This window comes from Corvus kubaryi, unplaced genomic scaffold (genome assembly GCF_017639235.1).
Source record: "Corvus kubaryi isolate FWS band 111438036 unplaced genomic scaffold, C.kubaryi_AGA036_p1.0 split1-131, whole genome shotgun sequence".
Taxonomy (NCBI): domain Eukaryota; kingdom Metazoa; phylum Chordata; class Aves; order Passeriformes; family Corvidae; genus Corvus; species Corvus kubaryi.
In genome coordinates, this window is record NW_024582073.1 from 25,593,479 (window position 1) to 25,620,670 (window position 27,192).

General features: G+C 40.0%; 1 protein-coding gene and 1 long non-coding RNA gene across 5 annotated transcripts in view; both read left to right on the forward strand.

Moving 5' to 3' along the window:
• Positions 1-27,192, forward strand: part of CTBP1 (C-terminal binding protein 1) — a 236,558-nt gene that overhangs the window by 75,825 nt on the left and 133,541 nt on the right. Inside the window, exon 1 of one of the 4 annotated variants that reach the window (XM_042053283.1) lies at positions 10,281-10,376. The exons of the other annotated variants lie outside the window; for them this stretch is intronic. Within the exon in view, the coding sequence (XP_041909217.1) occupies positions 10,370-10,376 (7 nt within the window). The 5' untranslated portion in view covers positions 10,281-10,369. Of the gene's footprint in view, positions 1-10,280; positions 10,377-27,192 lie in introns of those variants that run through there. 4 annotated transcript variants of the gene reach the window in all.
• On the forward strand, positions 14,914-26,691 carry LOC121676565. Its single transcript, XR_006020508.1, has 2 exons — positions 14,914-19,952; positions 24,930-26,691. It is a non-coding gene; the product is annotated as an uncharacterized LOC121676565 (long non-coding RNA).

Below are 27,192 nucleotides of genomic sequence, written 5' to 3' on the forward strand. Positions count from 1 at the left end.
CCCTACAATGTTACATGCTCTAGTGAGCCATTTAATGTAGACCTCGGTTGTTTTTGTTTACTGATGCTGTAAATTTTAGGTATTTCACTCCTCCTCACCCCAAAAGCCCAGTGGACCAAAAGGATAGTTTGATCTTTTCAGATACAATCACTTCTAGAGAATGAGTTTACCCTTTTGGTGATGGGATTTCCTGTTCTGGGGGCAGGGGAAATGTCAGATTCAAAATATACTGCACTCAGCAAAGGGAGTAACTGAACAATTTTGAAATAAGAACTTGACTAAAACTAGTTTTAGTAAAATGAGGGGGGTAGCTTAACTTCTGACATTTTTAGTATCTCTTGATTTATCTGTAGATGTATATGCAAATGACATGTCTTAAATACTGGGAGATGAAATTTTTTTTCTTTCCTCATTGCACCCATTTGGTCATTTTAAAAAAGATTTAAGTCCAGTCTTTCTAGACACAATTATTTAGACTCAATACTCATAATATTTCATAATAGAAATAAAAACACATTTTGTATATTAATGCTATCCTGTAATCACTGACAGCAACACCGTTATTGTTATAGTATTGTAAAGTATTATAGTATTGTTGAAGTATTTATAGCAGGAGGTATGTTAGTGATGGATTTAAGGGAATGGATAAGCTACTTATCAAGGCACTGTGGATGTCAGTCTGGGAGCACCTTGGTACTATAGGGTGCTCTGCAAAGATTTTTCCAAAAAAAAGGAGTAATTTCAATGATGATTAATATTTATTCTTGCATCATCATCCTTATCATTAATTAATTTTTCATCTTTTAAATTTTGTGCATGTATTATTGTTAAATCTGAATTTTTTTAATAACTCCTGCTTTCTTATTCTGACAAATTCAACACTTTATGTGATTAAATGACTGTTTAAATGGCCATGTAGGGCAAGTAGTTCTGTACACTCAGTGAAGTTTGTATGTTTGGAGACTGAGTCAAGTTATGTAGACCTTCTCATGGGATTAAAATTTTCTTTCTAGATTCTTGACTGGCTCAAAATAGGAAATACTACTTCCTAGTGCTGCCCAGAAAATTCTGGGTGCCCCAGACTTGACAATGCTACAACATGAAGAAATACTACTGAAAACATTTGTTTGCTTTGTTACTTTGGTTTAAGTGTTTGGATTATTGAAAGGATGAGGATGTTTGCTTAGTTGGTGTAGGGAGTTTCTACTTCAAACAAGATGAAACTAGTTTCTCCTTGAATGGCTGTAGCTTTTCACCCATTTTTAAGTGCTGTCCATGCCAAGGACTGGTGTGGGGAACTTTGCTACCTTGTTAAATTACTCCCAGTTTTCCCTTTTTTAAACTGTATTGAGTTTTTCTCCTGTGATTAAGTAAAAAGTAATTTTTTCAAATAACCTAAGTGTTATGAGTAACATGAAAGTGTCATAAGTATGTAATAGATTCTCCCTCATCTGTCAGTTGCAGGTTCACTGGGGTGCTGGAGGAGAGATGTGTGTCTGGAGCAGGGATTTACAGCCCAGATTAAGTTACAACACTTGTATTTTTCCATTATGTATTATTCAATACATTTTAGCAAAGAACTGAAATAGGATGTGTCAGAGTATTGTAGAGTTCAGCCTTCACTACAGGATCAATTGCTGCTTTTTTGGAGAATTACAGAGGTTTTGTCTTCACAGAAAGAAGCCTCGAGTACAGGCAAATACTCTGGTTTGAAGCCTTAGTATTGCCACTACTTCAAAAAATGTTTAAACTTTTTTTTTTTTTTTGTTGGCAGAAGCATTTTTTGAGCTTCTGAAGGGTATTAAACTGTTCAAAAAAGGCATATAGGAAAAGACAAATATAAAAATAAATGTTAAGCTGTTGTTTCTGAATTAACCATCAAAACTGTTCTATTCTTACTCCTGTTGCAAGAGGGGCTGTGAGAAGCCTCACTCTAGGTGAGAATGTGGGCACAAATGCAATGAGTGATGTTAGTTAGTGTGTATTTTACCTAGTTTTATACCTTCAGTTAGTGAGTTGTTGTCTGTATTTCAGACAGCTTTGAAAACAAACCTTTCACTGAAAAATAAGTTTATATCATCCAAATTAAACAGTATTGTCATTCCAGATAGGCTAAATATGTTCTATTATCGGTGATCCAAAGGGCTTATGAAGGGATAGAGAAGTAGAAGAAAAGTCCATCTTCTTTTCTTAAAGAAGAGGTAATTAATAAGTATGTAAAACCTCCCAAAACCTTCCTAATGCATGCACAGCTGCAATGAGAAGGTGGGCAAGGGAACTGAGGTGTGTTGGCCTCAGGAGCATATCCAATTGAGGTGTTCATGCTTAAGATAATTTAGGTTTTTTAATCAACTGGTAGTTTCTTTCCAAGTCAAAACAAAGGCTGAAACCTAACCAATGTCAGCTCTGCAGTCAGTTTATTATGGGATTAAATAGATCTGAAATGTTATCTTAAGACTGTTATTATCTGTTAATTGACATTTAATTCCAGCTAGTTTTAACATAAACATTTTTCTGTTAGGAGTTTGTTTTGCAGGACAAAGGGAAAAGCATATTTGTATACACACACACAGAGATGCAGGTTTAGTGATGTCTGATCTAATACAGCATCAAGGGGAAACAGCTGTGATTTAATGAGCACGAAGCTGAATGAAGTTCATAACTAGGACTGCATTATTGATGCTCTTGGAAGGGTTTGAGAAAACTTCTCGCCCTGCACATGGCTTCAGAGTTTAACCACTGAGGTGGGTGGTGCCAGGAGAAAGGTTGTGTCTGCAAAACTCGAGAGCTGGGTCATTCAGTTCTGTGTAATTGCGTAATTAGAATGCAGCATTTTGTGTAACACACCCCCTCAGCACAGAGGGGGAGAGAGAGGTCCTCCAGCTGCCTGACATATCTACAGAAATCCCACTCTTTTGGGCAGAGGTCTGTATCCCTGCTGGCCTGCTCAAGTCAAGGAGGATCCCTATGGAAAAGGGATTTGGGTTCAGTGCCTCCAGGGCAGTCCTGGACTGCTCTAAGATACCGAGTGATTTAATGATACTGTTTGATTGTTCTGGGGATAGGGAGACAGGTACAGGCAAAGACTCTGGTTTGATGCCTTGGTATTGGCAGTGCTTCTAAAAATGGTTAAACCTGCTTAAGCAGTAGTCGTTTTTGGCAGGACCATTTCTTTCAGAGGTTCTGAAGACTCTGGTGTGCCAAAGGCAGCTATGTGGTGTGCAGGGCAGCTTCTTTCACTTCTCTTGAGGAGTCTTCACCCTTCATTTCTAAACCACCACAGTGCTTTGAAATCCAGACATTATCTCTTGTTCAGAAAAAAAAAATAAGCTTCAGCACAGCCCTCAGCACTTTGTGTTTTATGGAATTCTGCAGAGCTTATTGTGAATTAATTCAAGACATAAAAATTAGTATTTACTGCTACTAAGAATTACAGGCTTCTACCTTATGAACTACTAGGAGTGAAGAAACAAGCTGAGGTTTGGGTTTTGACAGCCTCTTGAAGGTCAGTGAAACCTTGGTTGTTGGAGTGAAGCATCCACCAAGCCCCAGCGTGACTCCAACCACAGAGGCCGATGCCTCAGTACGTGCCCAGCGTTGTCCAAGATCTGGAGCCAGGACACATCACTCACAACCATCTGCTGAATAATGATGTGGCAGAGTCCAGACATGGCCCTTGTGTAAGCAACTGTAGGCACAGCTTCATTCTGTGTATCTCAACTCTCAGCATAATGATGGATGGAATGAGAACGGAGTGGTTGCTGCTGGAAAACTGAGCTAAAGAACTATTTCTTCCCACAGAAATTCATCACCAGGTGTTACTCAAAACGAAAGAATATTTTTCTAAAAGGTGTGGTGTTGCAGGAGAGGTTACCACTGGAGTATTGAGCTTGGCTTCCTTCACATGGATCGCCTGCTGTGAGTAGAGGGGCTGTGCTAAGGGCTAAAGGCATCCTAAATATAACAAGGAATCAGGATATTGTATAGAAATAACTGAGATTACATTGAACACTGGGCTAATACAAGTGGAATCAAATTCAAAATATAAAATAAAAGGTCATATCTTCTAAGTGAGTAATAGCAGAGTTTTGTAAAGTGGAAACTTGCAACAAGATTCTCATTATAGATAAATAGTACTTGGATGATCACGGGATGTGCTTTAGCAGCCCCTGTGATATTCATGAAAACAAGTGAACAGAATATTCTGCTCTATCAGTATGAGTTCATAATTTCTGAACAGTTTGATGAGTAAGGTGAAGAGGCTGTCATCTCAGAGGGAGACATGAGGAATATATTCATCCTTAGATTCTGTGTGGAGCAAGGGGAAAAGAACTGAAAGCCAATGGCTGCAGAATAAAAAAAATGGTACAAACAACTGCTGAATGAATTGAGGTTGAATTCTGGAATTGATGGGCAGAGCACCCAAAGTCCACCACAGCTTTCCAGGGAGAGTGGTGGCTACAAAAAAACCCCCAAAACTAAACACCAAAACCCAAAAACGAAGAAACAAACAAAAAGTGAGGATTTTCTTAATAAGGAAATTTAAGTTCATGAAAGAAATTATTTTATATAGCTCCTCTAACATCCCAAGGGAAATCTCAGACCTGTGCTTCTGTGAAATGTCTTATGCCACTAGTGCTCTTAATGCTTTATTCAAACTATTTTCTTTATCTGGGCAAAGTGTGGATGTTATTAACTAAACTGGAGACAATCTGCTCTGAAAGTAAAAGCCTGTTGGGACAAATGTTGTGATACAATTACCTTAATATGTAGGCTAAATGTGTAAAAGAGAAGAACATATTCAAGTAATGTATAAAATATGTCACCACAAAAGAATGTACAAATAGCCTTCAAAAGGAGCTCAAAAGTTCTGAAACAACACTGCAGGGAAGAAAATTTAGGAGAATGTAGATTAACTACAGATACTCATTTCTGGATGGTTTTCTTAATAGTTGCTGTTTTGAGAAAGCTGATAGATTCTTAAAAGCCAGTTTTAGATTTTAATGCAGTATCAACTGTTTTCTTAAATTCCTTATGGTCTCAAAATTACACCCATGAAACATCAGCTATGTTTACCAAAATATTTTCAAATTTAGATGAGGGTTGCAACACAGGGAGATAGTTCAAAGAAAGAAGTGTGTATCTAGTGTTGACAGTTTTGCAAAATGATGTGAATATGCATTCAGAATTTTCACTGTAACTGAAAAAAATAGATTTTTACTCTTCCAAAAAAAACCCCACCCCAAACCCCAGCCCCGTCATTATAACACATTTTGACTTTAAAAATAGCATTTGTTCTTGTGCTTTAAAACAGAAGGTATCAAGCCTTTTTAGTGGAGCAATTTATTCTATCACCATTGAAAACAAATGTTGAGAAAGAAAACTCTGTTGGGTTCCCATCTTCTTGTTAAGTTTCTGTGCAAAAAATAGATCCTGTGAACCTGCGACTTTTAATGCCCTGCAAGTGTGCAAAGAATAACAAGAAAAGCTTAACCAAAAAAACAATAACCTGAGTTCATTGTTGTATCATAATAAATACTGTAAATGTGACAGTTTAATAAGTGAGTAAAAGAAATGGTCAGATCACTGAGAACACAGGGATTGCCCGGCCCCCACCCCAGACCTGCCCGTGGTGCTGCCTCCTGTGTGACATCCCTGCCCTCGCCCACCAGGGGCTGGTTTGGGAACGGCCAGAGGAAAGCCACGAGACCCCACCTGGAGTTACTGAGTCCAGCTCTGGGGCCTCACAATAAGAAGTCTGGGGATCTGTTAGAGCGAGTCCAGAGGAGGCCACAAAGATGCTCAGAGGGCTGGAGCATCTCTGTTATGGAGAGAGGATGGAAGAGCACCTAAAGGGAGTGACCTGAGAGCTGGAGAGGGGCTTTTGACAAGGGCATGGAGAGACAGGACAAAGGGGAAGGGCTTCACACTGACAGAGGGCAGGGTTAGATCAGATATTAGGAAGAAATTCTTTACTGTGAGGCTCTGGCACAGGTTGCCCAGAGAAGCTGTGGCTGCCCCATCCCTGGAAATGTCCAAGGCCAGGTTGGATGGGGATTGGAGCAACCTGGTCTGGTGGAAGGTGTCCCTGCCCGTGGCAGGGGGTGGAACTGGGTGATCTTTAAGGTCCTTTCCAACCCAAACCATTCTATGATTTTATGATCACTGGATGTGCAGACAGGATAAATGCAGCTGTCTGAGAGGCAGCACTTCACACACAGCATGACAGAGATTTAGCAGAAATGCTGGTACTTTTTGGAGAAACCGTGGTCTATCAAGACCTCTGACAACGTGGGAGGTGCTTGCTTTGAGTCAGACTAGCAGACTAGTGCAGGAGTAGACACATTTTAATTTGCTTTTAATTGAGTAACTTAAGATCTTCAATAATTCCAGTTTCCAAGAAAAGAATGAGGCAACTCTAGTCTTGAAGTACTTCATGAAATAATTATTGAACCAGGTCGGACCATAAAGTGCTCTCTGGATGAAACAGAAAGCAAAACCAGGCCAACTATGTACGGTATTTCTAATACTTTCAGCCTTCAGATATTTCCAGAGTATGGAATTCCAACCTGATACAGCTTCTGTGTTGCACTCAGTGATATACAGATATAGATTTATATATATATATATATTTTTTTTTTTTCCCCCTGGAAACCAGGCTAGTGCTTCCTTTGACTCCCATGGCCTTAGGTCCCTGCACTCATCTGGGAAGGAGGAAGGTGTATTAAAAGAAAATGTACTAGGATTGAGTGACTGGTACCAGATAAAAAAGTAGTAATAGGCATTTTTGACCACTGGAATGGCTCACAGATGTTTAGCATAGAAATGTTGTCATTTGGGTGATAAGATAAAAATGCCCTGGTATGTTTGATTATAATACTTAACATTACACATTTTAGAGCAGACTAGGTATACATATCTGCATGTATGCAGTCTTAATATCAGGGATAAATTTGGGTAATTATAGCTCATAATTTGTCTCATTGCAGCTATTTTTGAAAGTTAAATAATTGCTGATAGAAGGGCGTGGTAATTTATGGCAAGAGAAAATGCTCTCGCCTCATCTTCTGTCGAGGGTGGTGGGTGTAATTCTGAAGCTGGTCCTGTTTGCTGCTTCTCTAAAATATGCACTGCTGCTATCTGTAGGCACGTTTTGGGGACTGAAAAGATTCACAGCAATGTGGGTATTTTCTTAGTAAATGAAATTATCACCATGCAGAATGCTTGTAAAATATTTAGATAAATGGTTGTCTGTAAGTGGGGATATGTGGGTATGTTTTCTAAATAAAAATACTTAATTTTGAAAGAAAATAACATAATAAATTTCTGGTTGCTAATATTATGCCAGAGAATAGATTTGTTTTTTAAACTGATCTAGGTTTCCACAGCTAGGGGAAGCAGCAGCTTATTTAAGTAGTAAGCTGTTTTTAAGGAACCATGTCTGTTTATTAACTTAACGATGTTCAACAAAGAGTTAGATTGAAATGTGGATATTGCCTTTGAGAAGATGAATGTCATGAGAAGGAGCTGATGGGATTATAACTTCGAGTATGTTCCTGTTTATGTGTTCAATGTATTATTAAATGTCATTTGTTTAAGAAAGAATTAAGTTAATAATGGATCTAGTATAAACAAATACTGTTTTTATATCACTTAGGCTCTATTTGATTTTTGTTTCATGACAGCAGTTCAGAATTAAGATTCCATTATTTATTAGCTAGAAAGAGGGACGGGAAACAACATGTCATGTGTTTAGCTAGGAAATCCATGGAAGTTGAAGAAGTGGCTAAACATTATGGATGTAAAATACAAAATGAAGGTATGAAAGTATGAAAGTACACTTCCAGAAAATGCTGGATGTCTTGCTATAAAAGAAATATTTGGAAGATCTGACAAGACATCAATCATGTGAAGATGCCCAGAAAGCACTATGTATCCGGCATTATAGAGGATTAAAACTAATTTAGGACAGCCTTCCAATGCAGTTGGTATGGCACAGTTAGCCTGGAGAGATCAAGTACTAAGGAGTTTCAGGAACTAATAATTGTAAACTTTAATAAACAGGATCTCAGTATTTTAAATTCTTCATTTAGGATATGATTCAGAGCTGTGTAGGAATAACCCAACACAGGGAGTGGACACTGAGGATGTGCCTAAGTGTGTTCTTAGCCAGTAGTAAAGCCTTTGCAATAAGAGATGCTCTTCCTCCCTGAGGAAGGAAGGACTTCTCCAGCACCTTTACAGAAGGCTGGGAAAGCTCTTCTCACTGCATTTCTCAGTAGGGGAAAATATCCATGCAGGAAAACACTTTATCATGTGTAAAGCGTAAGACATTCAAATTCAGTGGGATTCGTTGTGTTCCTAAGTTCAAGCAAGTTCTTTAAACTTAGAGTTATTCAGCAGGCACAAAATTATGACAAGCAGGGTCAGTCTATCAGGCAAGACACTTGCTTTGTGTATTTAAGTACATTTTCTGTCATCCTAAACGTACTAAAAATCTTTGCATACTCCAGTAATGACTGCTGAAGTGTGACTAGTTAAGGAAATAATTTGGTGTAAATATTCCCCTATGTAGGTAATATGCTTTTATTACTCTTAACACCAAAATCAGTGTCATACTTGAAGGAATAAATTACAAAACAAGGAGAAGTCTAGAAAGTAACTATTACGGATACAGTAGGGGATTCTCTAGCCACCACTTCATTATGGGGTTTGGTTTTTTTTTTTTGTTACTTTCGGCTGTGCTTTATAAAACATGTTTATAGACTATGTCAGCAATGTTCTTCCTCAGTTGCTGTTGCAAAGACTATTTTCGTAGTTTATCACAAAATGCCAGATTTGCTCAGCATGTAATTTAATCTTATGCTTGGAAGCATCCACATTACTTGGTTATCATGAAATTATTCTTTAATAAAAATGTATGCTTTGTGATCTATATTTTATTAATTTGGTGAGTCAGTTTATCGATTGTTGCAGATGCCATGAATGTATAATTTGTCACAGTTATTGGTTGCCTGTCAGCAGTTCGTAGCGTCACAGTGTTCTTGGCTCTTGGGGCACCTTAGGAAAAAACCTCACTTGATCTGCAAAAGAAAAGCTTTCTCCTGTAAATTATCATCAAGACTTGGGTTGATACCGGGTTTATCACTTCACAGCATGTATTGTCGTGTGTTAGCTAAACTTCGTGAATATATTCATAACGTGGCCTGCTCAGGCAAGGGCTTTGAGCAAATACAATTTAGTGATTTTAAATGTTGGGGGTGAGGTCAGAAGGAGCACAGCATCAGAAATGGGAGGCGCAGACTTTGTCACTAATTTAGTTCACACTGAACTTAGGAATTATTAGGGTCACTAGACTGGAAAAACAGAAGAAAATTCTGGGGTATTTTTATCCCCCTCTTCTACAGTAGATAGTTTTCTGCTGTAATATAAAGCAGTGATAAGTTTTGTTGATTGAAAAGTTTGTTTTCAAGAATGAGTGTTAATTAACTTGAATTTTGAAAAAAGGCTGTGTATTCCATGTATTTTATTTAGTAAAGCAGGTATTTATACCCACAACTGTTTGGCTTGAATAAGAAACTTTACTTTGGTAAGAATTTCGCAGTGGTGATACAGATTTTAGCTTTGCGTGCTGGAGTGGAGCTGTGTGGTTGAAACATCTGCTGGTTTCATTTTGTTATTTTTAAAGTCTGGTTCTGCATCCTGGGAGCTTGGTAAAGGCATGCACAGAGCTTGTGTGCCATGTCAAAACCAGTGGCTGAGCTCAGATTTTGGCTGGAGTAGGTATTGTGGTTTATATCCCCTCATCTTTTTGGAATCTCTAAAATACTACTCTCTGGTGCTTCACAGCGATCAGTGATTTAGGCAAGGGCATCCTTCCACACGGAGTAGAACAAGTTCCCTGGGGATTCCCCAAGTTTTTGGTCTCTACAATTAATACACAATGGGGGGGACTATATAAAAAAATCCGGGAGAAGGCCCTGCCCAAAATAAGAAGGGCAGAGGGAAGTTAAAAAGGGGGAGCGAGAGGGAGGGAGAAGAGACAAATAATGAAAAAAACGAGAAAGAAAAAGGGTGGGGAAAAGAAAGCGGGGTGGGGAAGTAAAAAATAGAGGAAAAAGGGAGGAAAATAATTAATCGCGGGGGGGCGGGCGAGGAGCGGGCAGAGCCGCGCCGCTCCCCGCCCCCGCCGCTCGCGGCCGCCGCCGCCTAATGAGCTGCGCGATGATTGGCCGGGCGCCGGCGGCGGGCGGTCGCCATTGGCTGCGGCCGCGGCGCTCTCCGCCCCCATTGGTCCGCTCGCCTGCCCCGTATTTTCAGCAGCGGCGGCGGCGGTGGCGGCGGATTCCGGTGTGGAGCCGGCGGCGGGATGCAAGGTGGGCGTGTGGGCGGATGGATGGAGGGCGGGATGGGTGGATGGATGCTCGGTACCCGCGCGGTGCACCCCTCCCTGCGCACCGTCCTGAGGCACAATGGTTGATTTTTCTTTTCTTCTTTTTTTTTTTAATAATTATTTTTGCACCGCACCCCCGGCGGTCGCTGGGCGGGGGCTGCGCCAGCGCAGCGCCGGGGGCAGCGCCGGCCGCATCCTGCCCGCTGCTCGGGGGATGCGGCTCTTTGTGCCGGGGGCAGCGGGAGTTTTCCCGGGCAGCGCCGCCGGGAGCGCGAGGGGATGGATTCCGGGTGGGCTGTGTTATTCCCGGCACCGGGGGTGCCCCGGGACCGCTCAGCCCCGCGGGTGCGGGGTCCCCGGCGCCCGTCCCGGCGCTGCGCTGAACTTGGCGAGCGCCGAATTGGCGCTGCGGGTGTCTCCGGTTGGGAAATCGAGGTTTGCGTGTGCTGAATTGCGGAAAGTAAATGGCAATCGGCTGGGGGATGCTGTCAGATCCCAGCGGAAAACCTGGGATTCTTCCCATAAGTTATTTCTGTGGATTTGCCAAATATTAAATAACTCCCCTTCAGTTAATTGGAAATCGATGTGGTTATGTGCGGTTATCTGAACGTACTTTGTTTGGTTTGAGTTTAAAATAACGAATACGAAGTTAAATACTCTCCATTTTTATCTTGCCTTGTAAATCTGTTATATGTTTCAGGGACAAATTTAGCTCTGTTATTTTGCAACATATCTCCCCTCTTTTTCATGAGGTGTTTTACAATCAACTGTATTTATTATATTTTTTCTGTACATTTAACATCTTACGAAAACTGCGTCCATGTTTCTAACTTCTGAGTTTCCTGGTGGTTTTCATGGCAAAAGTTATTTCTGATGGAGATATGTTTTCAGACAGAGAAATCTGCTGGCAGATTTTGCAACTTTTGTCTCTGTGGCATTTTTCTCTGCATAAGGCTGCAGTTAGGACAGGGTTCTGTGCTTTCTGTGCCTTGTGGTAGTTATATGGGAATTTAAGTACACTGTGAGCATCCTCAGCTGGAGATGGTACTGGAAGCTGTAGAATATTTGCATGACCATTTCTGTGACATGTGTGAAAAGTGGAAATTTTGGGTAGAAATAACTGATTATTGCCATTCAGAAATCAGTGCCTGAATGTTTCTTTCAAATAAAGTTGAGTTTTAAGTGAAACGTTAAATTCACTGAACGTTTAAGGTGCGTTATGTAGAATTTGGGTTAAAATCAGTGGTTCTGTCGGTGAAGTCAGTGTGATTTACACCTGCGTGTGTGATTAACCCCTTGCTGTGCATTGTGGAGGCAGAAGGATGCTTGTGGGGCCAGGTTTGTTGCTAGGCCTAAAACTTAGTTTTTTTGTTGCTAGCCTGAAGCGGTAATAATCAATACAGGCTTTTACATGGGGTGATGGAAGAATTTCAGTCTGGCCCTACCAAGCAGGAGCAGCCCCTGCTCCTTCGGGGTATGGGAAGTGGCCAGAGGAGCTGCACTGCCCCAGGCTCGTGTGTCCTTGCATCTTGCCTGATCACCCATGGGTGCCCAAGCATCCTGACAGCCAACAGGGACCATGACAGGGGTCCTCTTTCCTCGTTGGGAAAGAGGATGATGAGTAGGACCGGCACCTGTTGCACCACCGGTGATTTGTCATCTCCCAGGGAGAAACCATGCACCTGCAGTTCTGTGATCATCTACCCAAATAGTCTGAAATGAGAGATCCCTAGGGAGATTAACTTGAATTTATCAGTGTGTTATAATGAAGTGATTGTGATTGAGTAGGTGAGGAATTCAGATAGTTATATATAAATAATTATTATTATTATGATTAAATAAATGCTATTTATACAAGTGATCTGTACTTTTAAAATGAAGCCAGGTACAGTTCAGTAACTGCTGATTGAAAGTAGAAATACCCATGTGTACATTTTGTGGCACTTTGATTTTGTTACATAATGGCATGCATAATTTTCATACATTACATAAACTTTTTTCTGAGCATCCTGAGAAAACAGACAAAATAAGGTCTATGTCTGTTTGATACCTAGTGGGACTTTTTTAGCCTAAGTAGCAAATTCTGGTTTCTAATAGTGTGTAAACAAACTGCAGCCAGGCTGGCAGGCGTTGCCTGCTTGTGGCGGTAACAGAAATATGAAAGATGACGTGAGCACTGCAGAACTGAATTACCCTCCATGCCTCCTGCTTGTTTTCTCACCCCAGCAGGTGAGGGAGAGCAGATGAAGGCTTTGCTTTCCCTTTGGCACAGTACTGGATTGCTTCTCCAGGTGGAGATCCTGTGACCCCATAGAGCTGGAGAAAATCTTGTTGTTACTTACTCTAAATGTTGCTAAGTGTAGACGTAATATCTAAAGGAGATGCATGTTACTAAAAAATACATTTTCCAATTATAAATACATAATCTCTTAATAAATATTTTTTCTGAATAATTGAACATAAAAAAAGTCAGATTAGAAAAAGTGAAACCCTGTTAGTTGGACTTTTGGGGTTATATTTTTTCCTAATTATATGAGCTGGATAACAGTTAAACTTCAGTATGCGCAAGGAGATTCATGTGGATAAAATGAATTTGCTAAACATAGATTACTGGAGGTTTGGCATCAGTAATACAGATAAAGCATACATTCATTACAAAACAGTCTCTGAATTTCTTATTTTACCTACCTGTGGGTCTGAAACAATCAAAGTTTTAGCAGGTGCTGTCTGGTTGTTTTGTAGCTGGTTTTTGTTTGCTTTTTTTCCTCTTGATCTTGTTGGATGGAGAGAGAACATCTCCTTAGTGAAATGTGAGGGATTACTGAGTCTTCATGGTGGTAGTTTCTGTCTGATAGTGATGTGACTTACGGTAGCACTTTTCCCTGATAGCAGCAATGTTTATTTCAAAAGTATAATTTTCATATTTAAACACATGCAGTGCTAGATTGGAAAACTTTTAATGACAATTGCATGGCATGTTTGTTTTTAAATGGTTATGTTGAATGACGGCAGAAAAATTAATTTGCAGTTTTTAAAGATCTGTGATTTTTATATCTGTTATTTAACAGAGCTGTAATGTTATCACTGAGCGCTGCCAGTTGGGTATAAAGTGCAATGTGTAACATTTCCTGGTAGTAGAGTTGCTCTAAGTGGAGAAATAATTTAAGCGGTACAAGGATTTTTATAGCTCTCTTGTCACAATTAACTGTTTTGATGAAATATGAATTTACACAACATCTGCCTTTCGGGGCTGACGTTCCCATTGGAGCCCGCTCGCTTCCCAAACCAGCAGCGTCCTGTCTGGAGCCTTGTGGCAGGGCAGGATGGGCTGGAGACTGCCTGGTGGACAGGAGAGTGTGGCATTGCAGAGATTCACTTGGTGTATCTCGTTGGGAAACTCTGTCAGGAAATGCTGCTGGTGGCTGTGAGTGTGAAACCTTTCGGTTTCACTTTCGCAGGGCGCCTTGCTTTGGCACAGCGAGGTCCCTGACCTGCAGCTGGCTCGTCCCATTCTCGCTCCTGCAGTCCCTGCTCATCCCCCTAATTCCTGTGCCTGTGTGTAGGCAAAAGACATGGTGTGTGTGGCCCATCGGGGGGTGGGGTTTGGGGTCTGGCACACAGTATTATAATTATGGAGGGAACAGCACTCTGTTTCCTGAAACTGCAGATGAGGACTTGGAGTGAGATGGGGGGATCCAGCTGGACCTTGCAGCATCAAAGCAATGGGTTGTCTCTTTGGGACCCTTCTGCTCTACATCCTTGTTGTGGTCACCCTCTTACCAGAGGACTTCAGGCCGAGGGGAAGAGCTGGCATTTTATATGGTTACTTCTATCAAATTTGTCTTTTCAAAGGCCACTGTGTCTTTTACTGTTTTATTTTCCTGCACCATGTGGTGGAGGGTGCCTCTTGCCGCTCCTGACTAAACTCAGAGATGGTCGTTAATGTCCAACTGCTAAAATGTTTGTGTGCATCCCAGGAAAGGCAAGTTCACAGGAGGGTAAAGCAGCCTGAGAGACACTGATGCTCCTCCTCAGTAAGGGCTGGCTTGGGAGATCAGAAGGTGCTTTTGGAAAGATGCAGTTTCCCATCATGGGCCAACTTGGGGCACAATGAAAAATGGGCATAATGATGAGAGACTGTGGAAAAATGTTAGAAATAATTCTGTACCACTTCTCCCACTTTTCAAACATGGCCTATCTTGACTGGTAAACGTTCCAGACCAGTGCTGTCCCTCAGAAAAGAAACTGTGCAAGTGTAAGGTCTTGGCCTGGCATGGCGGGATGGGCAATATTCAGTACGCAGAAATGGTTCTGAAACGTTGACACCAAGCACTGTTGGCACAACATCCTGCAAATTATGAGGCACAATATTAAGAAACGAGTACTCAAACTAGAGGTTGTTCAACTTGGAAAGTCTGGCATGTCGTTCTCTTGGGCTGTGTAAGCGATCTCAGTGCTCGTTGCTATTTTTGCCGTCATAATAATAAATAATATAATAATAAATAATATAATAATAAATAATTGAGGCTGCTCATCAAGCAAGCTGTGGTGTTGTGAAGACAGCAGCAGACTGTGCCGTGTGCTACCTTTACATCCACATTTTAGAAGATGAAGTAAAAATAGTACCAAGTGTCATATCATGGTGAAACCGTCCAGCAAAATCTCCTGGTTCTTGTACAGATATTTAGTCCAGCCTTCTGCTGCTGCTACCTGAGGCTTTGCTTCTAATTGATCTCTTATTCAATAATTGCAAATTATTACAATTGCTCAGTCAGAGTGAAAAATTATGTGTAACAGGTTGCTGTTATAGTGGAGATCAATCATGTTACCTTAGAGCTAGTTTAATGTGGTGAAGAAAAGAGCCCAGACTAGTTAATTGTCTCTTCTTTGGGTTATCCCTCTATAAAATGAGGATAATCGTCATTATAAAAGGTGCTTTAGTACTCACTAAATATTTCTGAAGCACTTAGGAATCGTAGTTAAAAAAATAATTACCTAGTAAATTGTCTACTTAATAAAATATAAAAATAAAAGATGTAGAATATATTAGGCTTCATAATCATTTAAATAGATGCATGTAGTTTATTTACCTTCTCGGTGAGAACTAACAACCATTGAAAGCAAATAGGTCTTTAGGAAAACTGTATTGGCAAAATGAGATTATTTAAATTAAGATTTCCAGTTCACTAGCTTAAGTTACTTTTACATTTATGATTTAGGCTCTGATTTAAATCATACTTTGTACTGTTAGTGTTCAAAATTTATCATCAACATTGAAGCTGTGAACACAAAAGACGTTCTTGGCAAGACTTGTGGAATGCAATGTCAGTATATTTCTCTGGAATACTAAAAATTTAGAAAACAAAACCTTTCTCATGACTCTTAGAACTTTTGATGTGTGTGGGGGGAAAACCTTGACAAGATAAGCTGTGAACGGTAGTATTTTAGTCAACAGACTAATGGGTGGCTGTTCCAGTGGCCTGAAAGGGGCCAAGGGCAGAGTAGAGGTACTGCTGACACATGGCTCTGTGGTCATTGGTGTTTTTAGAAGGGAAGGAATATTTGTAAAGATTTTATTGAATAAATAGCATCAATCTCTTAATCAAATATAAAAGGACTGGTAATGTTTGCTGTTGTTTTTGTTGATTAGGAGAAATACCAAGAAAAATTGTTCTGCATTAGCAGCAGAAATACTGCGGAGTGGAAAGGACTTCCTAGAGCTTTTTATTCATTTATTGTTCTGCTGAGCAATTAGAGAAACAAAATCTCTTTACACCATTTTTACACTTGACAGATTGGCATTTGTTTTTCTCTGTTTAAAAAACCCCCAGCAAGCTGAGATTTTCTTCAGTAAGGAAGGAAGTTTAGACCAAAGTTTCCAGAATTTGTGACTCTTATTCTAGTGTTACCACAGCTGGGAATACGAAGGGGAAGGTGTGGGCTTCATGTGAAAGTTGTGGGGAGCCTTGTAAGCTGTGCAAGGCTGTAAATCCTCAAAACCACCTCTGCCTCTCAGCAGTTTTCCATGGATCCTGGTGCAGCCAGGGTGCAGTGTGGTCCCAGGGGTGGGGGAGCCATAGGTGGTGCTCAGGTGGGTGCATTGAGAACATGGTGCACTTACCTCTCTTGCTTGATCTCTTTCAGATGATCAAAGACAATGGACTGCTCACTCTTTTCACAGGACCCATATATGCTCAAGGTTTTTCCAGAATTAAATGCCTGTGAAATCAGGAGCAGAAGAATGGCTCTGGGCATGGACTTACTAGCCCTTCACTTGCCTTTAGGAAGTGGTGTAAACAGGGATCTGATTTGCATTCGTTAAGAAGTGGCAATTTCAGCTTTAAATAATGATGCTTTAAATTGTGATTTGCATTTGTATCTTTTAAGGAGTAAATACCAGATTGCATACGTAGTTTTGTACCTTCCTTTTTTCATTCTTCCTCAGAATATCTTGGAATAGAATAACCTCTAAGTTGTTACTGTGGCTTATTGGCACCACATTTTGAAACCCGTGTTCAATAATCATACTTCCTATCCTCTCAAAAAAAAAAAAAAAAAAGGAAAAAGAAGGAAAGAAATCCATTATTTGCTGAATTGTTCAAAATGTTGTTTGGATCATTTTGTGTGTACCCACTTCAGTGACCAGAATGTCAATGGAAGCTTTGTTTAAATCTTTTTCTTTATTTTTTTTCCTTCCAATCCCACCCACACATACACCTGTTCATCTAAGTCTTTTGGGCCAGATATCAGTTTATTTGGTTGGGCTTTATGGCTTTTTTTTCTCCCTCCTGCTTCATTCAGTTAACTGCTTGTTGTCAGTTCTGGCACATCCCCTTGTTTTCTGTGTGCTGCCCATGGAAAAAAGGCTTGTTTCCAAAGGCAAAGAGGTAATCTGGCTCGGAGTTAGATTAACTGTTGCAGTAGCTCATGATAAACATCTGTTGCAATACTCCCAGATGAGAACATTGCTTTCAAAACTGTTTACGGCACATTTTGAACCGTTCACTTTACTTGTGGTTTTATTTTTTTCCCCCTCCAATTACTAAATTCTTTTGAAAGGACATAAATCCATAGAGTCCATCTTGGAGACTGTGTTTATTTTGTGATACAGACAAGGAAATGTGGTTACTGAGTTACTGTTCATGTGGTGGAGCCCCTGAATATTTCTGACTGGAGCACAGAAGCGTGTGCATTCCTTAATAAAATCCAACTGCGGAGCAGGCCCCTGGGAGTGCTGCTGTGTGTCCGTGCTCTGCCTGCGGTGGATGTTTTCCTCCTGCTCTGAATTTGGCAAGATAAGACTGGCGGGAAGTGGAGTTTAGCTTGGATCTGAAACCAAGGGTGGGTGTGTGGTTGGAAGGGTTTGGCCAACTGGGCTTGGGTCTTTGCCATTGAGGAAACATTCTGCTATTTGTTTGGAATAATTTTTAAATTTTGTTTGTTTGTCTTATACATTTTTTTAAAAAGTATTTTAATTCTAGATTAAATGGATCACATAATGACAGTTTCTCCTGCAGTTGGCTTTTGAAGTTAGGTCTGCCAGCAGCCATTTACTGCTGTAGCTGAGGATCAGCAAGCAAACAAAGCAAGCTTTGGTAGGTTTTCCCAAAACATCAACAACCTTCTTCCCCACCCCACCCAAACCACAAAACCAAACCATTCTTGGTGTCTCTGGGAAAATAACATTGGAAAACAGTATGGAATACCTCAAATGGTGTTTTCCAAAAAATCGTTTTTCTTTCTTATGTTAATAAGTACGATGCTCTTAATGTAATAGTGTTCCAAGTCTTTTCACCCATAATTTCTCAGAAGTTGAAAAGTGTTTCGTGCTGAATTTCATATCTAAATGTTTCCTATCACAATTAAAGAAATCAGCTGGGTAGTTTGCATATGTGTTGATGTTCACCAGAAGTAACTCTTTTTGCATAGCAGTCTAACAAACATAAAGAAAGGGGATTTCCAAATACCAAAGCTACTTGTAGTAAAATACAAGAGTCTGTAACTTTATTTCTTGCTGATTTTCTTAGGTCTGGCAGAACCCATGTTGTTTTAGCAATAAATCTGTAAGAACAGCTGTTCTGATTCAGAACAAGCACTTACAATTCAATATCCTGTCTCTGATGGTGATCAGCAGGTATCTAGGGAAGCATACAAGCACAGTGATAAAGTGATGGAATCTAAGGTGAGATTTCTTAGTTTACCAGTTTTATGGTGGTATCAGGATCTTCAGAATCTGCTTCCTAATCATAATGTTGAAATGACAGGTGTGAGACACTTAACAGCCTCGGCTTTCTCTTAATGACTGTGATAGTGATAGGACGATAAAAAAAGGAAAAAACCCTGAAAAATAATGGATGGTATGTAAAAGAAAGAGAAATAATGGGACAGGCTGGGAAAAAGGAAAAAAAGGAGCCATATTTACTGCATAGTGTAAAGAAATGGCAGAAGAAGGTTGGTTTGTTACCCAGGAGATGATACCCTTCTGCACTGGAGCTCACTGAGACCTTGGCCTGGCAGGATGAGCCATCACCTGCGTCACATCACTGGGACACAGGGGAGAGAAAGGCAAAACCAGGATATGGAGAAATCATTGGCCTGAGCCAGTTTCGAGGCAAGAAAGATGGTAGAGGGCAGACAAATTAAGTGTGGGAGAAGAAGCACATGGGAAGGGGAGCATGAGTGATGGGAGTGTCCAAGAAACCTGCATAAACTGAATTATTGTCTGTCTGTAAATATCTGTCCATTCAAATTGATGAATAAGAAATGTCTATGTAGAAAATTTGTTTTGCAGGTTTGTACTGACACCCTTGGAGCACTGCTGTATTTTTCCCAGGCTTCAAGACACCCAGGTTTTATTTTTAGTGCTGCCCTGGGTTCTGTTTTGTGGTGAACCTGTTCCAGCTTGCTGCAGTCATTACTACTAAGACCATCTAAATAGCAACTCGAAAAAACTATTAAAGCAATGTAAATCGTAATAAATTATTTTGACTTTGTATGGATTAAAAGGTACACTTAGGATGGACTTGGTTTTGGATCAGGTTTTTTAATGCTCTAGAGCAAAAGCGTGACAAGCCTTACATCACTGGTGTGCAGAGGTGATGGTGCTGTACTTTAAATAACAGACACGAGGGCGTTGTGACTGGGATATTGTCACTGTAGCACTCACTTAAAAGTGGATTTTTAGGGAAGCTTTTGCAAAGGTGTATGGAAAACTGCTATTGACTATCTAAAGCGAATTCAAGAATAATATCCAGGAGGTGTTGCAGTAGATGAGAAGGTGTTAAAGCGAACTGCTCACCAAAATAAGTCATACTGCAAGCTAGGATCAAACCTTGCAAAACCAGGGTTTATTGTGTGTATAAGAATGAAGCGGAGAATGCATTTGAGTACAAAAGGGCAAAACTGATCTTGAATTTAAACACAATTTACATAATCCTGCAAACAAGAAGAGGGGTTGGTACAACCAGAATAAGTGGCTGCTTTGTGGTACCTTACAGAAAGGACAGCTTCATCTGTGGATAAAGACCAGGCAAAGGAGATTTATCAGCTCATAGACAAGGTGGGTACAAGATAAAAAACCCCATACTCATCTTTAGTAAGTTGATATTTTCATATATATGTATATAAATAAACATAAATTAATAATACTGGTAGTATTGTGTGTATATGATATTAGAACAAAGTTTCCCATAATTAAAGACAAACAGTGCAGAAGCAGCTTCACCAGTATGGGAATGGGAGGGACTGAGACACCATGCATTTCAGGATTCAGCCTCATTTACCTTTTTAAGAGGATTGTCGGAAATTGATCTTTTCTCAGTTCCCCAGAAAGCTTTTCCCAGGCTGGCATTCTCAAATCCAAGGAGCCTGGAGTCTGGGGCTGGTTTTCTCCAATATGTGCTGTGGAAGATGCTTTGATTTACACCCTGTTACTGTGGCAGCCGTGGACAGGAGGACTACAGGAGTGAATTGTGCTTTCTCTTTTTGCCAGAGAATTTTACCTTTTCCACTGATTATCCGTGCTTCTGAAGAACCTGAGTCTTCATATGCCTCCTATTAGCAAATAATTTTAAATGCAGCTTCCACAGTTACTACTCTCAGTAGGAAAATAGGAGCTCTAACAAGGCGTATATAAAATAAAATTTTCCAAAATCTAATAATTTGGGTTATGCTTCTTGCCTTTACTATGTAGCTTTTTATTAAAAGGTTTGTAAAGGTAACATGTCAACACTTAACTATTCTCTCATGTCGCAGAAATATTTCTTTTGTGTTTTAGGTGCTCTATAACCACCTTAGAATAAACAAACATTCTCCAGCATCAGCCTGGATGCATTTTTACAGCACACTCAGGACTTTTTTATGGATGGTTTTGTATTTTCACTTCTGTTACATATCTCCATGTTTGCCTACCAAATCCTTTCTAAGCACCCCAGTGATTTCATTGGCATGCACAAATGGATGTCTCTGTTATATATTGAACATAAAAGAAAATTTACTCTTGAATGTCAAACTTCACTTAAAAGTATTTGGTTTTCCTATATACTTACAGATTGTCTTGACTTTCAAAAGGAGATTCCTCAGAATCAAGGAGGAATCCGATGACACATCTGCACATCAGTTTACAGTAACTTTTTTACACTCAGATTTTATTTAGCTTGTATAATTTTGTTGTGCAAACAGAAGTAGCCCTACAATTCTGTTTCACAAATACTTATGCTGAGCTGTTAACAGTTCTGTTAGTATTGTTAAAGTATTAACAGAAGAATATTAATAATTGCTCTGCTGTAATTGTATTGAGGCTAAAAAGCATTCTCATAGAATATTAATGAGAGCCTTTTTCGAGGTATGAATTATTGTTCTTAGGACAGAAAATTAAACTTAAAAAAATAAAAGTACCATCCTGGAGGAACATAATAATAAAAATCAATAAGGCTTCGCTTTAGTCTTGAACTCCCTTGCTCCTCCTGTCCTGACCCCATTTGTGCTTCCTGTAGGTATCCCCGGGCTCTGCTCCGCACCATATGTGCTCCGGTACCTCGGCACCACAGGGGGCTGGGAGACTTTTAACAATGAATTTTCTTTTTTTCTGTTTATCTCAGCCTTAAATTACTTTAACCTTATTTAGTCTTAAAAACTGTGACTATGGAGCTAATATTTTATGCAGCATTGAGAGGAACTGGAAGTGCTTTTCATTGCTATGCAGAATGCAGCTGGGGAATGGTGCAGAATTAACGACAGGGAGTTGTGCTCTTGAGAATGTGAGCAGTAGTTTATTTTCATTTCTGTCATTAAATATCTTATTGCCATCTATTTGTTTTTTCTTTCCTCTCCCCTGCAGTGCAAAAAAAAAAAAAAAAAAGGGTGATTACTAGAAGGTAGGAATTGTACAAATGCTAGAAAGTACCTTAAATCAGTAACCTTCAGTTGACCTCCGGCGCTGCTGGTGTGAACCCTGATATTTTTTTCAGAGCTAAGCTAGTACCTCTGCCATCCTTCTCCTTTCATCTAATCTTACTCAATTTTATAACAACTTGCTGATTTGTAAGCAAAATCCAAATATAGGAATAATTAAGAGAATGATCTCTTGTGAATCTGAAGAGAGTGCATCAGGACATAATAAAGCACAAGTGCTTCCTGGGACTTGCTTGACCATTAAAAATTCACAGTTTGTGTTGCGTAATAGAATTTTCTGACTGTTTTTGGTAGCAGTTATTTCTAAATAGGCAAATGAGCTGCCATTGCAACACTTGGCTTTTTCCAGACCCATTGATCTGATTAAAAAAGACGGTGCAAACTTGAGTTTGTTATTTGTTTTCTGAGATTTCAAAGGGGGTTCAATTTATATTCTAAAGCATGTAATTTCTTTTTTCAGTCATGTACCAGCTCCTTGTCATCCTTCATTCTCCCTCGTCTGACATCAGTTTCTCTCTTGTCCATTTAAAACTGAAACTTGAAAAACTGCAGTTTTATACTTTATATTATTCTTCTACCCCGGAGCTGTTTTTAGTGTCTTTATTGCAAGTAGACAGATGGTGATATTTGGTTTCCTGTCAGTTTTAATGAATATAGATAGGAGTGATAAGAACATTTGCTTCGTTTAGCAAACTTCCTTTTCTGGCTTTTAATTAATGAAGTGCTCACTGGTGTGCCGCTGCTTTTGTATGTGCTACAGTAAAATCTCTTATACGACTCAACTCGTAGTGTCGGATAATGAAAAAAGAGGATGAAAATAACTTTTTCTCTCAAGATCCTTTAAAGTTTACTTACACAGACTGGGAATGCTGCAGACATCAGACATGGAACTGCTCATGCGAGCTGCCGTAGCAGCATCCTTTGTTGCTGCATATTTTGGTAATATTTTGTTTTTATACCAAGAGCCCAAAGGAAGTGGTTTGGGTTTGGTGTTCACTTAACCTTGGGTGAGGTTCAGCTCAGCTTTGGAGCAATTTGCTTCTCATGCAACTTCTTAGATAGAATAAGGTCCACACCAGAAATTCAGTAAAATGGAAAAGAAACCCCTTGGCTTTTCAACGATTTTTCCCCTGCAAATTGTCCTGCCTTGGAGAGAACCAAAACATTAATCTTAACATTGATTGGCCCGGGCCGCGCCCCCCGATACTTTGATTTCTGTGTTAGATTAGCACAGGCTTTTATTTTAGATTCTTGTAAACTATTTGAGAGTCCATTAACTTTAAGATCTTTCTCCAGTGTTTTAACACTAAGGAGTTTTCCTTTCTCTTTGTGTATATTGGGGTTTTAATACTGAGGCAGGGTCAGTGCTTGTGGGCAAAGTTGTTTAAATAATTTCTGCTTTTGCCATATCAGTTTGAGTTCTTTAATGGTAAAAGTAACTATGTCTGTGTGTAAAATATTGCAGTGGGTAAAGTCTGAATACTGGCTGTGGATTTAAAATTTCTGCTTTAGCTTTGTAGCTCTAATAGTTAAGATCTCACTAGATGGAGAGGAATTGAGTGAAGGACCAGAAGGTGATCTTTCTGAACATTATTTTCTGAAGCATCTGACTATTGCTGATTCTGAAGAAGCTGATTTTAAATCTCTTGTAGTGTAGTGGTTTGTCATGCTAAACCATGACATGTAGCTTAATACTCCTGTTTCCTGAGTTAAAAAATGGTTTTCTATTAGATTTTGTACTTTCTTCAGGACTTTTGTTTTGCTGTAGCCTTATAAGGGTAGGATTTGGTTCCCTGGTGGCAAATCTGTTTGGGAAAAAAAAGTTGGTTTATTTTAGTAAAGCTGTTTTAAAATACTCCAAGAAGCCTGGCAGGAGGCAGAAATAGTTGTTATTTTATATTATTTCTTAGGTCTTTCTGAAAACGTCACAAAGTGCAAACCCTGTTCCTATGGAAAACTCTTCTCCTGGTGAAAGATACCTCAAATTTAAATGAGTTAAAAACAAACAAATTGCTTTCTCTGATGCATTTGGTTGGTGAAGGCAAATAATCAGGTGCATGTACTACGTTTATTGCAGGGATGGTATTACCTCTGCAAACAAACAGTGGCTGGGGTTTTGAATGCGTCCTTCCTTCCCAAAGGTCACAAGTAAGAAAACAAACCCATGAAAGGACGTCTGAAGAGCAGTTCATGTTTAAATAAATACTGGCTTTCTGTGCTTGCATTTACTCTTGGTGGGTTTGCTGTTCTCATGGCTGTGTTGGTTTGTGCAAGGGTGATGAGGAAGGATGTGTGAACCATTTTAGAGGGAAACACGGATCTCTGTGGGCAGCTGCAGCATGGTGCCTTCTGCTTCAGTACCTGGAGAACAGCTCGCATTCTGTGGGAGCAAACCCAGGCATGTTCATGTACTCTGTTTTTATCATGACGGTCCTTTCTTCTGAACCAGAAATCAACCTTGTTCCAGACAGCAGTGCACAGTAGCAGGGTCAGTTTTAATCTATTTTCCTTGCAGAAATCAGTGTAAACAAAAAATGCATGGTGGTGCCTCATAATGTGTAGGCAAGAACATTTTAACATTGTTAGTTGCAATATTAAGATTGTGCTTTCATATCTTTCTGGTTCCTTGTCATCCTTCAGAAAACAGAACTGCGTGTCTTCTCTTTTACAATGAAAGAATGCTTTCTGGTGCCTCTAAGCTGGTGTTCCTCACTGTATTTGACATAGGTATTTGTGAATTTTATATGAAATCCACGCTTGAACTAATGTGAAAAATAAACACATTTAATTCAGACTGAATAAAACCTTCTCCCTCTGGAAAGAGACCATAATCTGTATTTGTGGGGTTTATTTTTCTTTAGCATTTGCTTCTTATTCTCTGAATAATTGTAGTTGCTTGTTCTTCTTTTCAATATTTGCCAAAATCTCCAGCAGTTCTTATTCTTTCATATCTCGTTCAGTCATGAGCCAGAAGGAAAGAAAGTCATCTGGAAAAGAAAACCCACAGGGCTTCATTCCCTTCCCACGCCCCATCATTTTCTCTCCACATATTTGAAGATGTGAAGCAATTTAGATCAGCGTTCTCCATCGTTCCTTTTTCCTAACCCGATTCCTCTTCTTACAGAGAGAAACAAAAGGAAGATACAGAAGAGAAGTTGAAGAAGAAAGGAAAGAAAGAGGAGAAAATAGTGGAGAAAATCAGAACAGAGTTGGCTTTTCTAAAAGGAGTTGTCCAGGAAGCAAAATGAGCAGCTTCCCTCCTCTTTTTTTTTCTGTTTTTAGCCCATCCCAGATACTGCAATTCTGAGATAAGTGGGTCAGGCAAAAGGGCATAATTAATAGTGATTTCACGGTTGCTGTGAGTATGGGAGAGCATAGTGGGAAGAATAGATTCAAGGAAGGGTTGGCAGGCTCTCAATGGAAAGCTCCCAGCTGCACCCCAGGTTGCCATGCCTATCTTCTGCCATAAGATTCTGAGCTGTGCCAGCCAGGTGGGAGCTGGATCAGAGTGGGAATAGAGCAGATGGATGCTCTACTGGATGCTCTAGTGGATGAAGTGCAGCACATCTTAAGTACACTGAATTTAGTATGGGACAGGATCTGTTTGTGAGAGCAGCTGGGAAAAGGATGGATCAACCCTTTGAAAAGCATTGTGGGGAAACAAAGAGCTAAATACCCTGACCAGGGGCCATAATGGGGCATAATTTTTTTTTTGTCAGATAGTCTGAGTTTTACTACTAAGGAGCAATTCCTCTGGCCCACATGCAACTCCAGTTTCTCTTACCGTGCAGGGCTTTGTTTCCTCTGGTTGGTGATGATGTAGCATCAGCGAGGCTTGCATGGGATGTCGTGCCCGTGGTCCAAGGAGAGCAATCTGTGCATTTCTGCTGAGAGATTAACTTGATTTTAACATCTGGCGATGAGAGCTACATGCAGCAAGTTACAGTTTGAAGATGCCGCTGCAGAGAAACTTCTTCAAACAGATGTAGTGCCATTGCTGTCACAGAAGATGGAAGGACTTGCGTTGTTCAAATCCAGTTTCTGCAAACTTTAATTTTATTTGCTTTTCTTTTCCTGATGGAGCTGGGTTACTATGAAATAGCCATGCTGTGTCCTCGTCAGGGGATGGTGCCGTATTTTTGGATGCTCCTAAAGCCCTGATGGTTCTTTCCGAGTTCTGGTGCCCTGTCTGCTCTTGAGCAGGTGGAGCCTCTTGGATTACTATTCCTAAATCTCTGTGCTTGGATTACACATGCCCAACATCACCTGCTTGTGTTGTCACCGGGGCCTGCAAGAAAAGCTTTTCTCTTGTTGAAGAGAAACGCCTGAACCGGAGCTTTTTACATTCCTATGGCACATTCAACTTGGCCACTTTGGAAATTCACGTGGTGGGAGCAGCATGTCCTGGTTGCTATAAAGATTCACTTCATTCAGCTGGGACCTTTCAGGGCCAGCTCTTTGGAGACCACTGACCTGCAGCCCTTGCTGGAGATGGGTTGGTTGTGAGGTTGGACATCGTGCTTGCAAAAGAAAGGCAATGTATGGGATGGGCGCTCCCTGATGCAGAGTGGGAGTGCAACACCTTGGGAAGACGAATGTATTTTTTTGCCTCCAGAAAAACAGTAAATTCATGCTTTTAGATCTATAAAAGTGCATGTGGGTACCAGCATATTGCAGAATAGTTGGCTATGTACATCTTGTGGTTTCAGCTCTTGCATGCAGAGGATGAAGCAGAGGGGTTAGGCTTTTATTTTAGATCAAGTCTATGTTTCAGATTTAAGGACATATTAGTAAACTTCATCTTGCCGTTTCTCCATATGGGTTTGAATTTTATGGTATTGAACCTTTGTCCTTTTCATGAAAATAAAAAGACTGTTCTCTCTGTGGCTATGCCTGTGTTATTTTGGTTAAAAACTTGAGATCTTTATTCACATGATTTGAAAAATGTTTGGGGATTATTGCTAAAAAAAACAACCCAAGTTTGTGAAGGATTTTGAAGGAAAAAATTAATTTCTCTGAAAGCAGTAGCTCAGTCATCAGCAGGTCTGTTCTGAGAACGCGTGTGTACAGCCCACACAGGGGCACATTCGATTGCCTGATACGCATCAGTAACTGGTATTTTTCTTCACAAAAGACCTTTTTGCTTAATACTGAAGACCTATGTAGTTCATTCTTTCAAAAAGAGCATCTGAAAAACGGCTTTAGAAATGTTAGTTATTATCAAACACAAACTTTGGAACATTTTAATTTTTCTAAATTATGGTATTAGTGCAAAGACAATAAATTGAAACGGAAGGATACTTTGTAATTTCTCTGTGCTTTAGACAAAACAGTTGTGCATCTGTATCTTTTTCCCTTATGTTGAAAATGCCATATGGAGAGGTCAT